The sequence below is a fragment of the Cygnus olor genome, chromosome 3, assembly GCF_009769625.2.
Source record: "Cygnus olor isolate bCygOlo1 chromosome 3, bCygOlo1.pri.v2, whole genome shotgun sequence".
Classification (NCBI taxonomy): domain Eukaryota; kingdom Metazoa; phylum Chordata; class Aves; order Anseriformes; family Anatidae; genus Cygnus; species Cygnus olor.
The window spans coordinates 26,624,070-26,645,900 of NC_049171.1; the positions used below are offsets into that span (position 1 = coordinate 26,624,070).

The window sequence follows — 21,831 nt, forward strand, 5'->3', positions numbered from 1 at the left end:
GTTGCAATCTCTGTCTATGCAGCAATCACTGTTAGCCTCTGTTCCTTTTTTCATTTTGGGATAATAACCATTTCCTCTTCACTCTCTAAATCACATGCAACTTAGAAGCTTAGGCACAGGGCACAGGTAAACTTAGGGTTTTTTTGGGTGGTCCTCTGAGAACACAGGAGTTGGACTCGATAATCCTTGTGTGTCCCTTCCAACACTGTTATTCTATGATTCTGTGATTAAGATCTTGCATAAAGTTTACCATTACCAAAGGTCCCTTTCAATCAGATCCTTGCATTTCTCTAAAAAAAAAAAGGAGTAAAAAACATTTTTCTTCTAACTTGCGCTCAAACTGCATCTCTTTAAACTACGTATCACTGCTTTCCTTCTCTTGGAGCTTATCTAATACTTAGCTGTTATGTTGTGGCAAAATTTGTAGACAACTGTATGAATGAGGTCTTTGCATAGAAGTATATGAAATAACCTTGCTTTTTTATCGTCTCAAACCCTTTACGTGTGTGCTGCAAGCCTGTTCATCAGAATTGCTGCCTGCCCTAATCACCAAGTTTTAAGAATTCAGTTTATCCCTATCTTTTCCTAATCAGTATCTTTTCATTTGTATGGTTGTTGAAACTCATTTAAGGGCAAAATGCAGACATAACTGGACATGTCTGCTCTAAGAGCATAAAGAGGCCAGATCAAGGGCCTGTAACTCTTGAATTCCTGGTCCTTCCCGTAGCATGACCCTGGCCTGTGCCAACGTGCATTCTCCCGGGCAATACTTGGGCACAGTTCAAGGGACAACACTGACCCAGGTCTCCATTTTAGAGCCAGTTCTCTTCAATGTTTTCATAAACGACTTCAATGTAGGACTTGAAGGTATACTGAGTAAGTTTGTGGATGACACTAAACTGGGAGGAGATGTTGACTCCATCAAAGGTAGAGAGGCCTTGCACTAAGAGACCTTGACAGATTAGAGAGCTGGGCAATCACCAACAATATGATGTTTAACAAGAGCAAGTACCGGGTTCTGCACCTGGAACAGGGCAACCCTAACTACACATCAGTTCTGGGGGTTCTGGTCAACAGCAAGTCGAATATGAGCCAGCAGTGTGACCTGGCAGCCAACAGGGACAGTCATGTCCTGGAGTGTATTAGGCACAGCACCACTAGCTGGTGGAGGGAAGTGACTGTCCCACACTGCTCTGGTGCAGCCTCACCTCCAGTACTGTGTGCAGTTTTGGGTGTCACGATATAAGAAGGACATAAAACTATTAGTGTCCAAAGGAGAACTACAGGTGCGGAAGAGTCTAGAAGGGAAGACATATGAGGAGCAGCTGAGGTCCCTTGGTTTGTTCAGCCCAGAGCAGAGCAGGCTGAGGGGAGGCCTCATGGCAGCCTGCAGCTCCCTCACGAGGGGAGCGGAGGGGCAGGCGCTGAGCTCTGCACTCTGGGGACAGCGACAGGACCTGAGGGAACGGCATGGAGCTGGGACAGGGGAGGGTCAGGCTGGGTGTTAGGGAAAGGTTCTTCACCCAGAGGGTGGTTGGACACCGGGACAGGCTCCCCAGGGCAGTGGGCACAGCGACAAACCTCTCAGAGCTCAAGAAGTGTTTGGACAACGCTCTCAGACACAGGGTTCAATTTTTAAGTGGTCCTGTCTGGAACCAGGAGCTGGACTCGATGATTCTTGAGTCCCAACTCAGGATATTCTGTGATCCTATGATTCTAGGACTGCTCTCAGGAGGTTGCTCCCTGTGTGGGTGTAGTGGAGAGAATTTGTAGCCATGTTGTATGATGCACCATTGGGTCAGACAGCATGGTCTGGACCCAATTTATTTGCTGGAACAAACCCAACACCTGAGACTAAAACTTAAAAACATAAATATAGAAAGGAATGCATTGATTTTTACAAATATGGTGCATGCCTGACATTAAATCTTTTTTTCCAACCTCTGTACTTCATTTTTTTCCTTAGAAAGTAATATGAACTGGTCTGTAACCATGTCAGTGTTTTCTGAGTACTGGTAGCTACCACTAACAAAGTGTCTATAGGTGCTATGGAGTATAAATTTCATATAATTCAGCTATTATTTTCGCTGTTTCTTAACTTCTTCTATTTTCAGACACTTTATAACAGAAATTGCCTGCAGTTTTTGTGCACCAGTGGCTCAGGTATGTCTGAGGTCAAAAAAAGCAGCTTGGTACTTTGATGTCACTCCTGGTGACTTTTCATTAGAATTTCATTTGCTTTATAACACACGTATCTTCAAAGTATAATGTAGATCTATAATTTAGATGATTAGCTCCAATCTGATATACAACTCGTAATGAAAGAGGAGTATAGTTCATTCTCTACAGACACCAACTGTTTCTATGTATCTTAACAAGAAGGTACAGTTCTACAAATGAGTATTTCTTCGTCCTGGGAGACAGGCACGTACACAAGAAAATGAAAACACAAATCAAGAGCATTTACCTAAAGCACAGTCTAGTGTCTAGATATGCAAGACCAAGATTCAAGTGTATACACAGCAGTATCTTTGGGAAAATCTGGGCAGTATGTGCTGATTAAAGTCAGCTTCAACTTTGAAGTCTGGTTTACAGGTTTTTGCTACGTATGATGAGATGGTATGAAAGAAACATCACGTACTTTTTAAACTGCCTGAAGTCAGATTTCTTCCAACACAATACACTGAAGCAAATAACACACGTCTTCAATGAAAAATTAAGCTATAAAAGGCCAATTACGTAACAGATGAGACATACAGAATTTTCTTGAGTCTCTTGGACTTATGTGTGACTTTTCCTAATGGACCTGATCACATTCAAGAAAGCTGTGGAGGTTCAAAAAACAGCCTGAAAGCTGATACATTTAAATAAAAGCATATAATCAACAAACATCATATAGTTCAGTATTAAAACTATTAGTTTGATAATTATGTTTGGTCTTTCTGTGTAAAAACAAATATTCACACAGAAGAAGAACATGAAAAGCAAAACCTAGGACCTGCAGTGGAGCTCTGAGGCAGTTCTTGAAGCCAGCCAGAAGCCCCATTAATTTCCCAGGGTTTTAATCACATACAGGATATTTTAAAATGGAAGCTCTATATATTCTTCCAAAGTATAACTAACTCACGTGTGCGTGATCTGGCACATGCACACTGCCCGCGTCCACAGGCTCCTCATGGAAAGAAGAGCACTGCCGGCATGGCTGTGGGTGAGCACTGGGCAGGGAGAAGGAGGAATCCAGCTTGCCCAGCTGCAGCACATCAGCCTGCTGAACGCATCTGAGGTGCTGCAGAGGGAAGTTAGTCATGCCAGGGAAATGTCAGGCTTACCCTGCTTTTCCCATGCACTGTGGTGGAAGTAGGGAGCCATGGTAAATCCATGCATCATTTCCTGCATTTCTGCAACATGAATCTTAAATGATTTCTACCAAAAGGTGCCGGGATCCTCAGCTGGGAGGAAAAAAATGTAGACTGCTATCAGCAACCCAAACAAAACACTTCTCACTTTCCGTGAAGTGCTCTCAGCCCCACGGAGGGGAGACTCCCTGCCTGCTGGCAACTGATTCACAGCTCAGCTCCCTGCCCAGCCCTTGGCAGCGTTGGGAAGTACTGAAGCTGTGCACACCTGAAATTTAAAAATTCACTTATGCCTAGACAGGAAATAATTCTAACCTGCCACTCCAGTTCCCTGTCGCCTAGAACTAAACAGCAACATCTCCTAACCTCATGGATGACCAACTGCAGTGATAATGTTGGAGCCATATGGTTCAGGTCCTCAAAAGCACATCCAGGAAGGCCTCTCAGTGATGGCAGCAGGGCTCTGAACACAATCCCTGTCATATTCCTGCAGTCATATTCCTGCTGAGGAGCCCCATTCATCTAGCTGATTCATCTAGCGCCTGCTGTAAGCTGACATTCCTCCTAGCCCAGGGTGGGGCAGCTGCATAAGGCAGAGGTATCTCCGGTGAGCACAGCATACCTGGCACAGGAGGAGCTGCCACGTTGCACTGTGGCTGATACACGTGCTTTCCAGGAGCACCCCATGCCCACAGGGAGCTCTGAGGTGTCAGCACCACAGCCTCACCCCACTGTCTGGAGCACAGAATCACAGAAGGGTTGAGGTTGTAAAGGACCTCTGGAAGTCATCTGGTCCAACCCCCTGCACAAGCAGAGACATCTACAGGAGGTTGCCCAGGACCATGACCATGTGGCCTTTGAATATCTCCAAAGAAAGAGACTCCGTAACCTCCCTGGGCAACCTGTTCCAGAACTCCATCACCCACACAGCGAAGAAGTGCTTCCTGATGTGCAGCCTGCAACTCCTGTGTTCCAGTTTATGCCCACTGCCCCTTGTCTTGGCACTGGCCACCACGGAAAAGAGCCTGGCTCCATCTGTTGGCACGTTCCCTTCAAGTATTTATAGTCATTGGTAAGGTCTCCCCCTTGAGCCTCCTCTAGATGGAACAGTCCCAGCTCTCTCAGCCTTTCCTCATAGCAGAGGTGCTCCAGGCCCTCCATCATCTTAGGGGACCTTCGTTGGACTCTCTCCAAGAGCTCCATGTTTCTCCTGCACTGGGCAGCCCAGAATTGGACACAGGACTGCAGAGGTGGCCTCACCAGCGCTGAGTAGAAGGGAAGGATCACCACCCTCAAAACTGCTGGAAACACTTTGCCTAATGCAGCCAAGGATACCACTAGCCTTCTCAGAAGCAAGGGCCCATTGTTGGCTCATGTTCAACTTGGTGTCCACCAGGACCCCCAGGTCCTTTCTGCAAAGCTGCTTTCCAGCCGCACAGCCCCCAGCACGTACTGGTGCCTGGAGCTTCTCTGCCCTGGCGCGTGCCAGCCCCAGCCAGCAGCATCTGCAGAACACACAGCCTAACTCCTGAGACCACCTGTGATCTGCAAAACGGAGGCTGGGAGGTACTAAAACAGACAAAAAGAGCATATGGACAACCACAGCTAGAAATATGTGCATTTGTTAGCATTTAACCTACTTATCAATCTGAACATAAGCTAAGTTTATTTTATTCTCTGGAATAAAACACTGTAGTTTAAAAATACCAGGCGACTGTTTGGGAAGACCATTCCTATCTTGTGAGCAATAGCTGGAAATTATTATCTCTATTTTAATGACACAAAACTGCGAAGGAAAGAAACATAGAAGCTCAATGAAATCAGTGGAAGAATCTCATTGATTTCATCAACAAGAGGACTGAGTCCAAGGACTATAACCTCTCAGAGCAAAAAAGACATCAGATAAGGACTGTAAACATTCCTGTGAAGGACACACTATCCTTAGGTATAGACGATATGTTTACAGGAACAGGAGAAACTAAATGGACACTGACATAGAAGGATGCAAAATGGGGACTCTTGCTCAAGAGACACTGAACCTCAGCCACTGAATTGTGTGCTTGATGCAAAGCACTTCTGTCAAAGGTGCCTGTTTTTCTCAGCTGAAAAGCTGTGAATGAACTCTCAGAGCACTGCCAAAAACAGTATTCCAGCAGAGCAACTGCAGGTAGTCAGTAATACCCTGAAGCATTAACATTTCTACAGCTGGAGGAAAGAATTCAAGGTTTAATTATTTACTAATTGATCTGTACCACAACTACTAGTTGCTAAGCTGTAAGGGCTATGCTGCTCTGCATATGAAGACCTGGTACAAGTCTCTGAAGTTCTGGGAAATATTTTTTCTTATCCCACCTTACTATGCTCTTTCCTTTCCTCCCCTCTCTCTGTATCTTTCAAACTGTTTATTTTTTCAAGCAGTTGCCTGTGCTATTCATTCTTTTGGCTGCTCTGTCCTGAAGTAAAACAGCCCAGTCCCTTGCCAGTTATTTCCCTTTGTCTTGCCAATGTTACTAAAAGAAGACTTGCTTGTTGGCACGCATCTCCTCCCTCACTGGCTACCCAGAACAGAAGCATTAGTTAGAAAAACAATTCACTGATTCAGATGCAACTTCATATTGCCTAAAAGTTATGCACTGCCACAGCTACCTTCCCCGGGACTCAGAGCGTTATGTTATGCTTGCAGCCTCTCTACACAGTGCTTGGGGAATAGGACGCATCTGCTTGACTCATCTGTCTCCCATTTTACTTTAGTCCTCTTAGTCCCGACACTGCATGCATGCTGGCTCTTCCTAGGCTTCCTACTGTGGTGAACCAAGTGGTCCCACAACAGGAAATCCAAGAAACAAGTAAATCTGCACTAGAGAGAGCCAAATTTGATGTGTTTTATTTCGGACACTCCTTCAGCATTATACCAAGGAAACCCCATACTCTCAAGCTTAAGATATACCCAATCACATACTGCACAAACTCTTTACGCATGCTGTAATAAAACCCAGAAGTTGGAAGCCTTACAAGTGAGGGATGAATCTGTTCATGTTAATTAGCCCAGTGGCCAGAAGACTCTCCCCTGTGTGGTCCTTTAACACACAAACCTCCGAACCTCCTTGTTCAAGTCAGGAGCAAACAAATATACAAATACAGCATGATGCCACCAAGAGGAAGGAACGCTGAGCAAAGTTGCTTAAATCTTGTTCCTCTGCTGAGCTCTGATGCCAAAGTCAGCTTTAAGAAGAGACACCTGTTCTTACTTAGAATCCAGATGACACCTCCTCTCATCAGTAGACATCTTCAACTGGATTTTAAGTAAGTTGATTGTCCTGGTTTCAGTTAGGACAGAGTTAATTTTCCTCCTAGTAGCTGGTAGGGTGCTATGTTTTGGATTAGGAGGAGAAGAGCGCTGATAACATGCTGATGTTTTAATTGTTGCAGAGCAGTGCTTACACCAAGCCAAGGACTTTTCAGCTTCTCGCTCTGTCCTGCCAGCGGGCAGGCTGGGGGTGCAGCAGGAGCTGGGAGGGGACAGACCCAGGACAGCTGACCCAAACTGGCCAAAGGGGTATTCCATACCATCTGACGTCATGCTGAACAATATATAGGGGTGGCTAGCCGGGTGAAGGTGGGGGGGGCGGCTGCTCGGGGATAGGCTGGGCATCGGTCAGCGGGTGGTGAGCAATTGCATTGTGCATCACTTATTTTGTACACATTATTATTATTAATACTATTATTATTATTGTTGTTATTATTTTTCCTGTCTTAATAAACTGTCTTTATCTCAACTCACAGGCTTCACTTTCCCATTTCTCTCCCCCATCCCAGAGAGGGAGGGGGGAGGGTGAGCAAACGGCTGTGTGGTGTTTAGCTGCCAGCCGGGCTAAACCACAACATTGATTTAGTGTTTAAGTAAGTTGACCTAGCTTCTACCTGCAGCCACCAATGGTTTTACCAATACCTGTTTACAAGAACGGGGTCACAAAAGTATGGAAAGAGAGAGCAAGTAGCAGCACAATGCCCTTCTCAGACTGGGAGCATTCAAGCCAACTGGTCCCATTTTCCAGGAGAATGCCCTGCCATTTTCTAGGAGACTCATCTTAGAGTAACCTGAGCTCCAAGCAGAAACAGTGCAGAAGCACTCAGCTCCAGAGGAACAGTAGAGTCAAATGGAGAAGAACATGGGGAATTAAGACGTATCTCGTGTCATAAGGCATATCTCAGTAGTTTGAGGGCCTTCGTTAGCAGTGCAGTTTTGGCCTGCGGTGTTTAGCTCTGCCTTGACCCTGCCTGTACCTTGATGTTACAGTATGACCAAAGGGACACTCTGCTCAGTTGGAGGTGCCCCATGTTAAGATGTGTAGGATTTGTGGGGGCTCACCTCTGAAGAATGAGGGACACCAAAGGACTAATGAGGCATCTTTTGGCTGCTAGAAGCAAGGGACTGCCCAGGAAGGGACACTGCCATCTCCACAGCCACGGTGCTATTACAAGCAGAAACCACAGAGCTCTATGTACATTATAATATTGTAATTAATATTTCTCAAGAGAACAAATGGAGCACTTACCTGTATTTATGAATGATGGCATTAAATAATCTTCCATCACGCCAGCAGGTAGTGAAATTTTCACAACGGATTCCAGCATAACCCTCAGTTGTCTGCTGCGACCACAGGAGCAATCTCTCTTTAGCAGACATGTCCTCTGACTCTCCAGTAACGTGGATATCAGATATCTAAAATACAATTAATGTAAGTATTACAATTACATATAATACTCAATAGTATTTAAAGGATTGCAGAAAAACACTCTTCAGTAGTGAATATTTTTCTTTCTTTGGCATCTGCATATATCATCATAAATGAATATAATTATTCACATACTAAGTTAATATTATTTCTTGTCATATCCCTATACACTCTTGGTGTCTTCATTATGAAATACAAAGGGTGTAGTATCACCATTCTCGTCAGCCAATTCTCAGCCTCAATTTCTGGGGACACTATAATACTCTTACACAATGAGAAATACTTAAATATGTCTACTTTATGCTGATAATGTGAACAATAATCTATTTTTATATGTTATACCCATTATACATAAATGTTATATAATTACATATAATACAATATGTGCTATATGTAGATAATCACACCTACATAATATCCATATTTATACCATACATATTATACGTATTTTATTTAGCTAAAATAACTAACTGTTTCTCTCTTAATACAGGTTAAATTATATTCAGCAGTTCAGTGACAAAACAGTCATTAACATTAAAAATGACATGAATGATTTTAAGAAAACATTTTCCAAGAAACATTTTAGGAATGATTGAAAGATTCTAACTGAAAATTTTACCCCAGATATAGAGGATTTGGTTTTGTATTCTCTAAGTATTACCATCTTTGTGTCAGACAAAGCAGGAAAGCTGGAAAGCACCGGTAATTTTACATACAAATACTATTTTCTCGTAGATGGTCATAATGACGCTTCCTGGCCTTGAAATCTCTGAATTCAAAGGTTTCTTCCATCTGGGATCTTCCTGGGGGAATTCAGACAGGCCAGGCTGCAAATTACAGTTTCTTTCTCCCATTAGAGCCACACAGGACCCAGTGGCAGGAACAAAGAGATGCAGCTTTCCTAGTGGTGCTACTCAACACCTACCAGGAGGTGGTGGGAAGCACTAGGAGGCAGGGGACAAAAGGAAGAGACCTGCAGATGTCAGGGCAATAAAGTTACCATGCTTGAACCACATTTCACACTTTCAGGGGATGATGAGCATTTACAGCCACCTGGTAAATTTTAAGTTTAATGTAGGGAACAAATTAACTTCAATTATTTTCTAACTAAGTATCAACAAAATCCCAAGTTGTGAAACCAGTTCTTCAGATACTTATCAAAGGCCATCATATCTGGTGGCTCAAGGTAAGGGAAGGATACAGATAACCCCTGCTAGAAAGCAAAAATCTTAACTGTTAAACTAGCCCATAAATAGCCTCCAAATAAGCAAGAGCAGTTTTGCTTCCTAATGTCCACGGCTTCAACACTGACCATTTTTAAGAAAAATCAAAGGAAAAAAAACCCTTTCTTTGTTTAAAACACTGAAGAGAAACACTTGCAGCTGTGATTGTTCATAAATCTTTAGGTGTCAAAGTGCTGCATGGAATATTTACTACATGAAATCACAGGAAGTATAGGATGTATGAGTCTTAAATCTGAATCAACAGGGAAAGCAACGTGGCAAAAGACCAACTTAAAATCTCTTTGAAAATTTTCTTGTAAAACTCTATGAAATTCATCCTCAGTGTAAAAGTTCCTTTCTTTTGGTTACCTTTATTCCATGGTACTTCAAAGCAAGAAAGCAAACCAAATATTTTTTCAGTAGCTTTAGTTTCTATTCATGACAGAACAACCAGACCACAATGTAAATGAAGTCAAGCATTTACCACTTATCCGGCCAACGCTTCTGAAAGAGATGATGTCATCTGGAAGTGCCAGATGTCTAACAAAAAATAAAAGCGATATTTTTTTCCTGTCTTTTTCAGAAAGCCCTCTGTGTGTAACCTTTAAGAATCACATTTTTCAATAAATTTTAACATAAGCAAGTGAGCAATGCAATTTGCTAATGGCCATTCCTTGCCGCTACGTTCAAACCTTTGGCCTCCTTCACGGTTAATTGAACTGTGTTGGCTATGTACATTTCCAACGGCAGAGTGCAAACACAGCATATTTGAGTGCATGTTAGATTCCTCCAGCAGAAAGTGATTTCAGATATCAAGGCAATTTCTGAAGGTCATGCTTGTATCTGTTATTACACGTAAACAGCATTTGTAGCTATGGTCACAGACAGAAGGAGAGCAGTTCTCCTGAAAGATACCCACTAAGCAAGTTTTCAGTCCAAGTTCTGGATGGCTAAAGCATGAATTTAGCTCATTACCCTAAGATCAATAGGATTTTGATCAAATATCCTCTGAGTTACCATTTCACAGCCTAGTTGGCCAGCTGAAGAAAAAGGAACAGACTACACTGGCTTCAAAAACTAAAGTTGTTTTATACTCACGGAAGTAGCCCCTCTCAACGCAGGTTAAGGAACACTAATATTATTAGCTTTAGATCTGTAACAACCTAAGAACTTCTGTTTCTTAATTAAAATATTTCAGATTCTAAGGCTAAGATTTCAGACTTGGTTATAAACACTGAATTCATATTTTAAAAGTGTAAAAATACAAAGGAGGGAAACAGTGAGTCAAAGAGCTGTATTTTCTTATGCTTACAAATAGGAGCTGTAGTTTGCAGGACACTCTGTTAACTCATAACACTTAACAAATAAAATACTACTCCCAGAAAACAGGGTATCAGAGAGAACACGTCTTCCCTTTCATACACAAATAATGACAGTATAGATATTTTTCTACTAGCTATGCAATATTTTATATTTATAGTATCATTTATCACAGGAAAGAAAAGAAGTATTAAATTAAGGAATACTGGAACTGAAAATAGTTAGGGGCAATCAAATTTTTTGTTGTACAAATTTCACTCAGATATCCCACAAACCTAGCAAACCAACCCACTACAATCCATTAGTAGAAGACATTTGTTCTTTGAGCATGGAACAAATTACTGAGTTTGCGTGGGCTTAAACAATTGCTTGCTGGGGATCCAGCTCTCCAACTTATCTCATAAAGCCTGTGAATTACAAGTTATACAAGAAAAACTGTCAGAGGTAACTCTCTGGACAGCCCTAGTATCTCATGATCAGTCTTAAACGGCACCAAACACCTTATTTCTTGTTTCTAACTAACTAGTTCACCTCTGCCACTGCAAGTGTTTGTAGCTCTGCCTGTAAATTCTCTCTGCACCACACAGTACGCAAAATCTGTACACCAAAAAGCCTCAAGATCAGAAGTTGCACTGATTTCAGTGATGCAGTTTTGAGTCCAAAGAAAAGAGTCGACTAGCATAAATTGCAAGGAGTATTTCCTCTGATTCCACCCTACTCCAAATATTTTGCAGTCTAAACTGAACATAATGGACTTAACTATACAAAAGTATAGAATCAGCTACAGATGATACACAGATGTGTGATGTAAAATGAATAAAATGTATTCAGATGTTAGCTAGCCCTAAAAGAGAAAAGTCTGAAGAATATAAAGAAATGAAAAAAAAATACATTAATTATGAAGACATTTCAGACTTTCAAGGCCAGGATGGATGGGGCTTTGAGCAACCTGATCTACTGGGTGGCATCCCTGCCCATGGCAGGGGGTTGGAACTAGGTGATCTTTAAGGTCCCTTCCAACCCAAACCATTCTGTGATTCTGTCATTTTAAAAAGCTTACTTGAACCAAAACATTCCTGACTATCAAACAGAAGGCGGCAATATTTATGCCCTATTTTCCATCTAAGTAGCTAAGTAGTTATGCGTTGTGTTTGAAAAGGATTGTTTGACAGCATGTTGAGGGAAGTGCAGTTATACGAATGGAATTTGAACTTGCATGTGATCACAAGAACTCATCTCCCCTGACGTTACTGTTGGACTTTGTGAATTTCCATTTGGCCATAAATGTAAATGCTTCTATTCAGCTCTATGCAAGTCTCTCTGGAGCCATGTGTCCAGCTTTGGACAACACCCTCAAAAATTTTTGCATCAGTTGGAGAAGATTGGAAGAGAAAAACAAGGAAGACAGAAATCTAAAAATGCATGGCCTGTTAGGAAAGATTGAAAAAATGTGTTTAGTTAGTCTAAAGCAGGGAAAACTGAGGAGAAATATGACAACAGTCTTCAAATATGTAAAATGCTGTGTAAAAAAACACCAGTAATAAATCAAATCTTCTGGGAATAGGAAAAGAACTGATGAGTTTAAAATGGGCATAGGTGTTTTCAGCTTAAAAGCCTTTATAATACAAAAGACAGATAAGCACTAGAATTAATTACTCAGGAAGGATGTGAAACGAGCAGCATGGCAGTCACAGAAGAACAAGCTATGCATAACAGTCAGGAATGGTTTTCATGAAGTTGTCTTGCCTTCAGGTACAGAGATGACACAGATGACCTCTCCAGAACCTTTTCACTGCTAGTTTTGTAGTTCCATCAATTATAAATCTCCTTCATTCACCAGCACCAAAGGGGGATTGCATCTGCTTCATGTTTTACAAGGGAGCAAACAATGCCAATAAAGCAGAACTTCTGACTTTTGCACCCTTGCTCTGCAAATCACATTGCAGAACAACTGACATCTCTCCCTCCCTTAGCTGTACTACACGAAAACACCAGATTACATGATGGTGGGATGTAGTTGGAAGGTGTCTTGCTGTATTACAACTATTTGAAATGATAACTGAAATAATAAACAGATGACTACTTAACAAGAAGTATTTTACTGAATAAGCCGGTTACAAAAAAAAACCATTTTTTTAAATTCCGAAGGGAAGTACATCGCCCCTAACCTGATCCAAATACATTTTTCTTCTTGCAGATTATTATTAGTACCACAGAAAAGACATTCACTCTTATTAGACACTATGTAGGTAGCAAAAAGTTGTCTTGGCTGTAATCTCCTCAGCTAACAGTTGACTAGTAGAAGTAGGTTATTCTGTTTATATATTAGTTTAACCATATCCTTCCTAGAAAAAAATCACATTCATGAACTGTAACTGAACCTACCACAGATTAAGCTGGAAGAGTAACAGTGATGGCTGATGCTGTGATACAGAGAAGCCATTGGTTTCTACACAAGTTGACAACCATAAAAACTGGTGCTAACACCAGCTGGTAGCTATCTTTTGCTGATACTCATTGAAAGTCATGGCTTGTTTCAACACAGTGACTGTATCCTCTATAGAGAAGCCAAAACTAGAGACTTGGTTTCCTACTCTACCTGCACTTTGCTAAAACATCACTGACAAGGGGGCTGTCATAGGAAGCCTGTTTCAGTCTTGAGTGTCAACTTCTTGATCTTAGTGCAAGCTGCCATCTGCTCTAGAACAGCCCTAAGTTAGAACAGTATCAGAGAATATCTTGCTTGTGGAAGTCAACCTCTTGTACTAGAAAAAAGGGCTGTAGAAACGAGGCCCAGGCAGAGCGTAAAAAACCTTATATCTCCATGTTCTCAGTGAACAGTCAAGAATGAACAGAACATCCCAGTTGCTTGAGTTTTGCAAATAGGAAAACAGAACTAATGCAATAGAACATGTGTGAACACAAAATCATAATTGTGTCACATGCATAATAAGGAAAGACATATTAATGTGTCACAGAAAGAGGCTCTAAGGACAAGGACATATTCAACATATTCCAGTAGTGGTTATCATGCTGTTTCAGCAGATAAAATGTCAGACCTTTGCTACAGTGCAAATTAGCTCACTGCACTAATCAGTTTCCTCTAGTACATGCCTCCTGGTATGGCAAGCCAACATGCTTCCAAACATCAGGCACAGCTGCAGCACTGTGTAAGCTGAGCACACATTATGGCCTGAATAAGCTGACAAGGCGAGTGTGTGCCACTGACCTCTGCAATTATGGCAAAGCAAATGGTAAAACCAGTGAGACTGGTAACTGCAAACCTTGCGCATCAGCTCAGGCTGCTATCAGGAACTTTGTGGATTTGTATAAATAACAGCTTTACTGTTCTATACTAAAATACAAGATATTCAAATACCTGTTTAATTCTCAAAAGCAATCAAAGAGAAAATCAAAGAGAAAATCAAAGAGAAAATCAAAGAGAAAATCAAAGAGAAAAGTCATGACTTTGTAAACTAAGCTCAAGTCTGAAATTTAGTTTTCTTCCTGGGTTTCTTTTCAGGTCAAAGCTAGGTGCTTTTAGAATTATTTGCATTCAGAATTCTGAATGGACAAAGGGAATTAAAGTGAAAACCAGACATTTCAGCAACTCAGGTGTTTAGCCTGCTGTGTCAGTAGTTTTCATATTCATATAATTAGGCAGTGTTTTACCAGTATCACCAGCACAAGCCTCAGTGTTGATGTAGGGCTCAAAAGAGGTCTGGTCTTTTTTTCCCCTTTTACTGTGGTATCAAGGAGTATATGCCTGGTCGGAGTAATAGCTGGAGTGATACTAGAAGTTGTGTTACTCTGATTATACTGGAAAAAGTGGTCATGCTTGGCTAAACAGACACGGCCTCATACTCCTCTGCTCAGTAATGACATTTTGTTCAAATCAAAGAACATCCCTAAGCTGTTCCTGAATTCCAGTTAAGATTAAGAGGGCAAAGACCTCCATTAGAGTTCTGTATTAGAAGGTTATTTGTACTAGCATGCACTCTGTATTGTAATTGAGGGCATTATCTGTATTTAAAGCCTAAGCTTGGAAAAAGTATGATTTGTGTCATGTTACAAAAGTAAATTATATAAGCAACACATTTGCCCTTAGCTTTTTGCTGGGAAGAGCACCTTTGGCATACACCCCTTCTCTCTGTTCACACAACTCAAAGCTCAGATTCCCCTGTTCAGGAAGGGGAATCAGTTTTGGACCAGATCCTGGTACTGGCATTTGACCCACACTTACAGATTTCAGTTGTACTGAAGATGAGTGGGGCAGGATTGATATGGGCACCAACAAACAAAAATTTGCTTTCCTTCAGATATTCTGCAACTAAGCTTGCACTTCAGATAAATTGTAAAGCAAAATTAATCCTACCCTCAGAGGAAGATGGAATTTGACTAATTAATATTAATAGAGCACATAATTTTGGAGGAAAGATCTTTTAAAAGTGCAGAGCATTATTAACGTGATTTATGTCCGCTTTTTCTATTTCAAGCTTCCTACATTTTTCTATCATTCTTCAGTTCCTCTTGGTCATAACTAAAAAGAATTAGAAATATTCCCTTTATCTGATGCAAGACTAAAAAGTATTACAAGACTGTTAAGTGTTGATAAGAAAATCTACCACAGATATTAAAGGTGATCTAAAGCAACTCCAGAATTCACTCCACCTCCTAGATTTTTAACATCAAAATCTTTTTTTTTTTTTTTTTTAAATTAGGAAAGAAATCTAACTACAGACAGCAAACAGCACAAGGATAAATCGATACTCCTGAAGTACAGAGGTACTGCTTAACCTATGAAAAAGATCAAGTATATATCCTGTCCTACGATTACCTGTAGCATCACAGCATGTGTTAACAGTTTACATACAGCACAGTGGAGGACATTTCTATAACACAACAAAAATACTGCTCCAGTACTTATTCTGAGCTAAATTGCAATGTTAATGTACGGTGCCAAAGTATTTACCTTGCTCCTGTTTGGTGAAATGCTATATAATGCTTTTTCTTTTGGCAACTGGGAAAACACATCATCAGAAGAATAAAACCTCTTTTGTTCAAGCAGTGGATCACTTTGCTTTCAGGAAGAAAGTGACACAACTTTTCAGATTTATTGCTTTCTGGGACATCTTCAACAATTCTGCGAGAAGTTTTGTTAAACCCGGTTTCTTCATGCTGTCTGCCTAAAAGGTCGATAGCAGTATTCAAGCTAGCAGCTTTTTTGTAACAAAGACCACTTGCTTTCTTCTGAAATGCTAATTCTCTCTTGTTGTCACAGTCTGAATATTTCCTCTTCCAAGCACATCGTTCCTCTGAACTCCTCTTGTCTCGTTCATTTAACCATGCCTCTGTTTCATTAGACTGGGTGAGCCTCTGATTATCACCATGAAAACTGCCCCGACAGGGAGAATCACTGTTTGTTTCCCTCGGTAAAACTTCTGCTTTAATAAGTTCAGCCGAAAGGTCTGTACTCACGGGCAGAGCATTACCATCCACTGTTAGTCTCTGTGGGTAGGAATCAGCCAATCCCATACCCTTTGGAAGAATCTCGATGTTTTCTGAAATCCCCACTTCATATTGACTTCCTTCTTCATTTTCTTTAGGTGGTACAGAATCTGGTCTCCCATCCACTGATTTCTTTCTCGATTTTCTTCTGAAATATTTTCTTCCAGGGGAATGTTTAGCTGGACTTAAGGGAGCTTTGGCAGGATCCAAGTACTGTTCTTCCTTTTCAGCCCTTACGCATCCACAGACATTCCCCATTTGGTGTTCAGGAACTCACAGACACACAGCCTCATTCATCCCAGTATATTTACATACACTTAAATCCTCCTCAGGACGTTAAGAACTGCAGTTTGCACCGTAATTCCTTCCAGGCTTCCCCTCCATCCTCCTCAGTACGTAGCCATTTTGCTTATGAGAAACGCACACGCAATAAATGTTGTGGCAGGGTGCCCAGGCAGGGCCTGTGTCTGATTAGACACTGTGGCTTATTTCTGGCCACCAATCCTCTTAAATAAACATCACCACGGCAGCATTAGGCTGGAAAGCTGATGGCCTTTCACAGAGATGACATAGCATTTATGAGCAAAAGAAAAATTCTTGAATACATTTAACTTCCTGTTTCATTCGGTAACTCAAACAAGATAAAGTAGGAAAATACGCAGCAACCTTTGAAACTATTAGCTTCACTCCAGATCCAAAGCAAGCAGGACAATAAATAGCTACAGCGATTTAGTTGGCAAATTTGTTTTTCCCTGCCTATGCTCTTATTATGTATCCAATGATCCACGGAAAGGAAGATTAAAGTAAACGATCAGAGATTGCTTTGGCAGCATGTCGGGGGTCAAGCTCCTATTTGTATCTGGAGATTTCATAGCAGCTTACGTGATTTTTACTGATCTGCCAGCTATAAATAACCTGCTGCTTCACCACTATCATAAGAGCTCAGGACAGTGGTGCTGTGTACTTGGGGCTGGAACCTTGCTGCCAATTTAAAACTTCTGGCAGAGAAAGGTGAAGCAAAATTATAAGAGCCAGTCTGTCTAGAAAATTGTCTACAGTTACTGTAAAAAAAAAAAAAAAGTAGCTATAATACGTCCAAATTAAACTCTACTGGTATTTTTAAAGTCAAGTTTTTTCCTCCTCCCATGCTCCTGTTCTGTAGCTCTGAAAATAATAGCCAAGAAATAGGAGCATATGTACGAAAACTAGATGGAAACGTAAACCATTAAAATGCAAGCATGTCTGATCACCAACATATTTTGTTTGGAAAATATCTGTATCTATTTATAAATTAAATAAAAATGCAAGCTTCTGCTTCATTTTTGTTACCAATATACAAAACCTACTAAAACAACACACATTGGCAGGGGTAACATGTATGGTTCCTCATAGAGAGAGAACTACCAAGTAGCTTGCAAAGCATCATCAGGTGTTGTCACTCAATTTCCCTCATTTATTTTAAAAGGAACTGCAATAACGAAACCCAGGGACTTTATCCCCCAGGGACAAGTTCCACCAAAATATTCTACAGTATTTTACAGATGGGAGCGAAAGCAATCATGTTAAGAAAGTGCTGTCAGCAAGCAAAGAATTCACAAGAATAGGGATGCTCATTTCTGACTATTCTCAAGGCACTGAGGTAAAATTTGCTCGGAAAATTTTATAGTATAACACTAACAGAGCATAAGGCTGTTAAAGAATGGTATGTACCAGTGCTAGATAAGCAGCTACATATTGGCACATTTCTTCTCCAAGCAGATGTTTATGCTATGACCACATCCTATTCCACAGCCTTGATTTCTATTTGCATTTGTAGTATGCTCAACATAAAGGTGCGGCTGTGACATTTGCTCCCTTTACTCACAGTAAAAAGCTGCTCTCTAGCCAGCTTAGAAACCTGCCTTCCTGCCAAGGCCCAGAGGACTCAGTGATATAAAACGCACCTCCCCATGGGACTGAGTTGGGTCCTGACTTGGTCCTCCCCAACTAATACAAAAGCACATCAGAAAAATAAAAATATAGTCCTTGTAAAGGGCACTGTTGTGTTTGTATAATCAAACAGCTTTTACACTTGAAAATATACCTCTCTTTCTCCTCTCTCATCAGGAAAGAAGATTGAGGACTTTGAAATGCAGCTGACCAAGACTGACTTCATTTCACACAGATACAGCTTTTGGTTTAATAATATGTATATGTATATTTAATAATATGTATAATTATAATAATAATAATTTATTGTACAATATATCATAATATAATGAAATATTTCATTATGGACTCATTAAAAAAATGACTTATTATGACTATCCTGCTAAAACAGAAATTATGCAAAAGATTAAAGATAAGAGTCCATCATTTGTATGAACAATTACAAGTTTTCATGCCATATTAACTGTAATCAAAAGTGTACTTAATATAGCCTACCACAAATACACTGCCAATGTTCTTCCTCCACAAACTTTGCAGGAGTTAAGAAACTGCTTAGAAAAATTGCACATTTAAATTTTCCAATGCAAATACGTATTTAAGTGAAGGCACATGAGGTTTCTAAACAGTAACCGTATTAGCTAACTGATTTTTAATGAACTGTGATTTACTACATGTTTAATTTATACTGATTCAATTTGTTTAACAAGCAGTATGACACCACCTTCTTCCAAACAAAAACCATCCCTAAAGCATTATTCACTACTTCAAAACCCTCATTAGAATTGGTGGCACACTGACTGACATAAAAATGTCAGCATAAATTGATTTCAGACAGGTCAGAAGAAACACATGGTTATTTTACAGCTGACAATCTGTGCTTTGTAATGTCAACAGTATTTTAGAAAGTTTCTGATTTAGCATATCCCCATATACACCTTAAACTTTTTTTTTTCTTAGTAGTTTATTGGCTTTTTTGTAAAATGAGATGCCTCTGAAGTGCAACTAAAACTTGAGGCAGCAAAAATACAAGAATCAGTTCTGAAACACTGGTTACAAGCCCATCGCTTCCAACAATCCTGGCTTACCTCTGCGTGTTCCAGGCCAGTTTAGATGAATGCAGATGGCTTATCTGCAGCTATTCACAGAATTTATCTATTTCTCAATATTAGCTAGGAATAAATTCATTCCAAATATATCTGTACAGATTATTAGCAGCATTTTTTATCTCCCAGAAAAAGATAAGAAACATGTATTTTTGATACTTAGTCAATTTAACGATACTTACCAGCTGTTCCTTATTTAGAAGGCTATCACCTCTCTTAACAGTTCTTTCTACTGTTCCTTGCATTTTCTGAAGCAAAAAGTAAACTTTATGATCCCTCACTTATGTCCTCGAACCAAATAAAAGATCAAGGACAAAAAGGATTGAAAAACTGCACCTACATCAGTTGTTTTTTAAAAAAAACTAGTTTATGTAAAATCACATTCAGTGTTAAGGGAAGATATTAAGCGGACATGCAAGCAACTAAGGACAAAATGACCACTTTCATCTAACAGAAATTTTGTTGAAATTCTTCCCAATGGAAGCTCAGCCTTGGCTGAGGCCAAAGAAACAGATAATCAAAGCTGTTAAAATACTTACATGGATTGCTCTGGTGTTAGGATTTTTTGTTTTGTTTTTGTTTGTTAAAGAAACACCCGGAGATCCAAATACCAGAATTTGGATCAACAGTACCAGAAAGTTTTAAAGGGAGATTAGTGAAAGACTTTTTCTAGCACATAAACCCTTAAGAAGTATAACATGAATAAAGGATTAGACCAACACTTGTCTGCAATTTGATCTGTCTTAGAGGCTGCTTAATCACAAACAAGAGGTTAACATTAAGACATAGCAAACAAACAATTAACATCAAGGCATGAAATAGCTTGTGAAGAGGTGTATGTTTTGCATGCATTTAACCATAGATTTCTGTAACTAATCAAATGTGTAGCTGTGAAATGTTCTTAACATTGAACAGGTGTATCACACATTAAGGTGGCAACGCTGCCAAAATAAACTAGAATCCACTGTAGGTAGTTTCAGATCTACGTTCCCTCCCCCTCTTTTTTTTTTTTTTAAAGCAACACAGGAAAAGCAATAGAGCTTTTAGCATAAAGGTTACGTGTCATTTCATGGTACTAAAGCAGCATACCAGATAACCAGAAAGTGTTTTATTGCACAGCCCAAAGGTCACACGCAGAATGACAGAGAGACAAACTTAAGTCAAAGAGAAAGTGAAAATTAAAACACAACAAAAGATGGAGAACAAACCAAGAAATAAAGGCTTTCCAGCACAAACAAAAGGTTATATGCAGTTCTGTTTCAACTGTATAGACACTGCTCAAAATGTGAAAGAGCTGTTTAGCTACAAGGTACCACTGAGGTACCAAAAGTATCACCTGAACAGCAGATCTGGCAGGGGAGAGGTTTTATGTCCAGTGAGATGACTCTTAGCAAAGTGAGGAAAGAAGAATTTGTTCTTTGGTGGTGGTTTTATGGCATTCAGCGTGAACAGAATCAACTGAATGAGCTAACTGCTCCTAACTCTTATCCAGCTACAGATATCCCGCTATTATTAGATGTAAAGTATAAATATGATTCTGCAATGAGATTTAATGCTTCTCATCTCCGTGAATCAGATGAATCCCAGAAATTCCTAGAATTTCATGCTCATTTTCCTAACTGAGATTCAGCAATTTTCTTCAACTGCTGAAGAGTTCTGGAAGCGATAATTGGAAACTCAGCTGAGGAATAAAATACTGGAAAATCATATCACATCAGATATGGAGTGACAGGTCTGCCACTGGGAATCTCAAGTCCCAGGTGGAATAGAGTTTATGACCACTGACAGTCGGAGATTATACAATTAGCCTCATAGCCCCATCTTTAAATCTTTGAGAAGATCAGACCTGGAACTGTTCTAGCTATTTTAAAGCAGAGGCAGATTAAATGTCCATCTTTGGGATCCAAGCCCCAGAGCTTGGACAGGGCCCAGAGGCCAACTCCAGATCCAGCTGCTCCTGGCAGACTAGAAATAGGTGGCATGAGAATGGCAAGTGAAGGTCAGACCCAACTCTCAATTCCATGTTGCCATCCCAGGAACAGAAAAATAGGCAACATGTCTCTTACCCGATGACTATTATCACGGATTTAACACCAGAGCAACTGAAACAGAGGAAGGTGCTGAGGTCCCAGAATATCTCATTATTCCTCTGCTTTTTACAAGTCATCTGCTGGAGTGGGCCACCACCTCTAACTTGTCTCCTTCTCTGGCCACCTCTCAGACCCCAAATGAAGACCAAAGCCTTCATGACCAATGCAAGAGTGCTTCAAAATAATATTAATTGTACTGCAGCCTCCAAACACCTAACTGCAGTAAGAGGTATCAGGAACTTGAGAAAAGGTTGGATAGCTATCATCTATCTCCACCAAGTAACCTACAAAGAAATCCATGCTTCCTGCCTTTTTCTCCAACACAGGCATATATTTAACTGCTGACCCGCTAGCCCAAATGAACAGTCCCAGAACTGCTTTGTGGTGGACTGATAAAGAATGAATTTGGCTTGAAGGCTTACAGGGAACCAACAGCAAAAAAAATTTTGCTGGCTGACACGAGAAATGTTAAGAGGTAACACGTGCCCTAAGGAGGCCTGGGAAAAAGAGCCCATCTTCTCTAGAGGGGGCTGGACGGCAACGTAATGTCTGGACAAAAGCGTTAC

General features: G+C 40.5%; 1 protein-coding gene across 1 annotated transcript in view; it reads right to left on the reverse strand.

Moving 5' to 3' along the window:
- LOC121067794 (dystonin-like) overlaps nt 1–21,831 on the reverse strand; it is a 301,338-nt gene that overhangs the window by 155,713 nt on the left and 123,794 nt on the right. Inside the window, 1 exon segment of the mRNA XM_040552644.1 lies at nt 7,913–8,079. Coding sequence (XP_040408578.1) covers nt 7,913–8,079 — 167 coding nt within the window.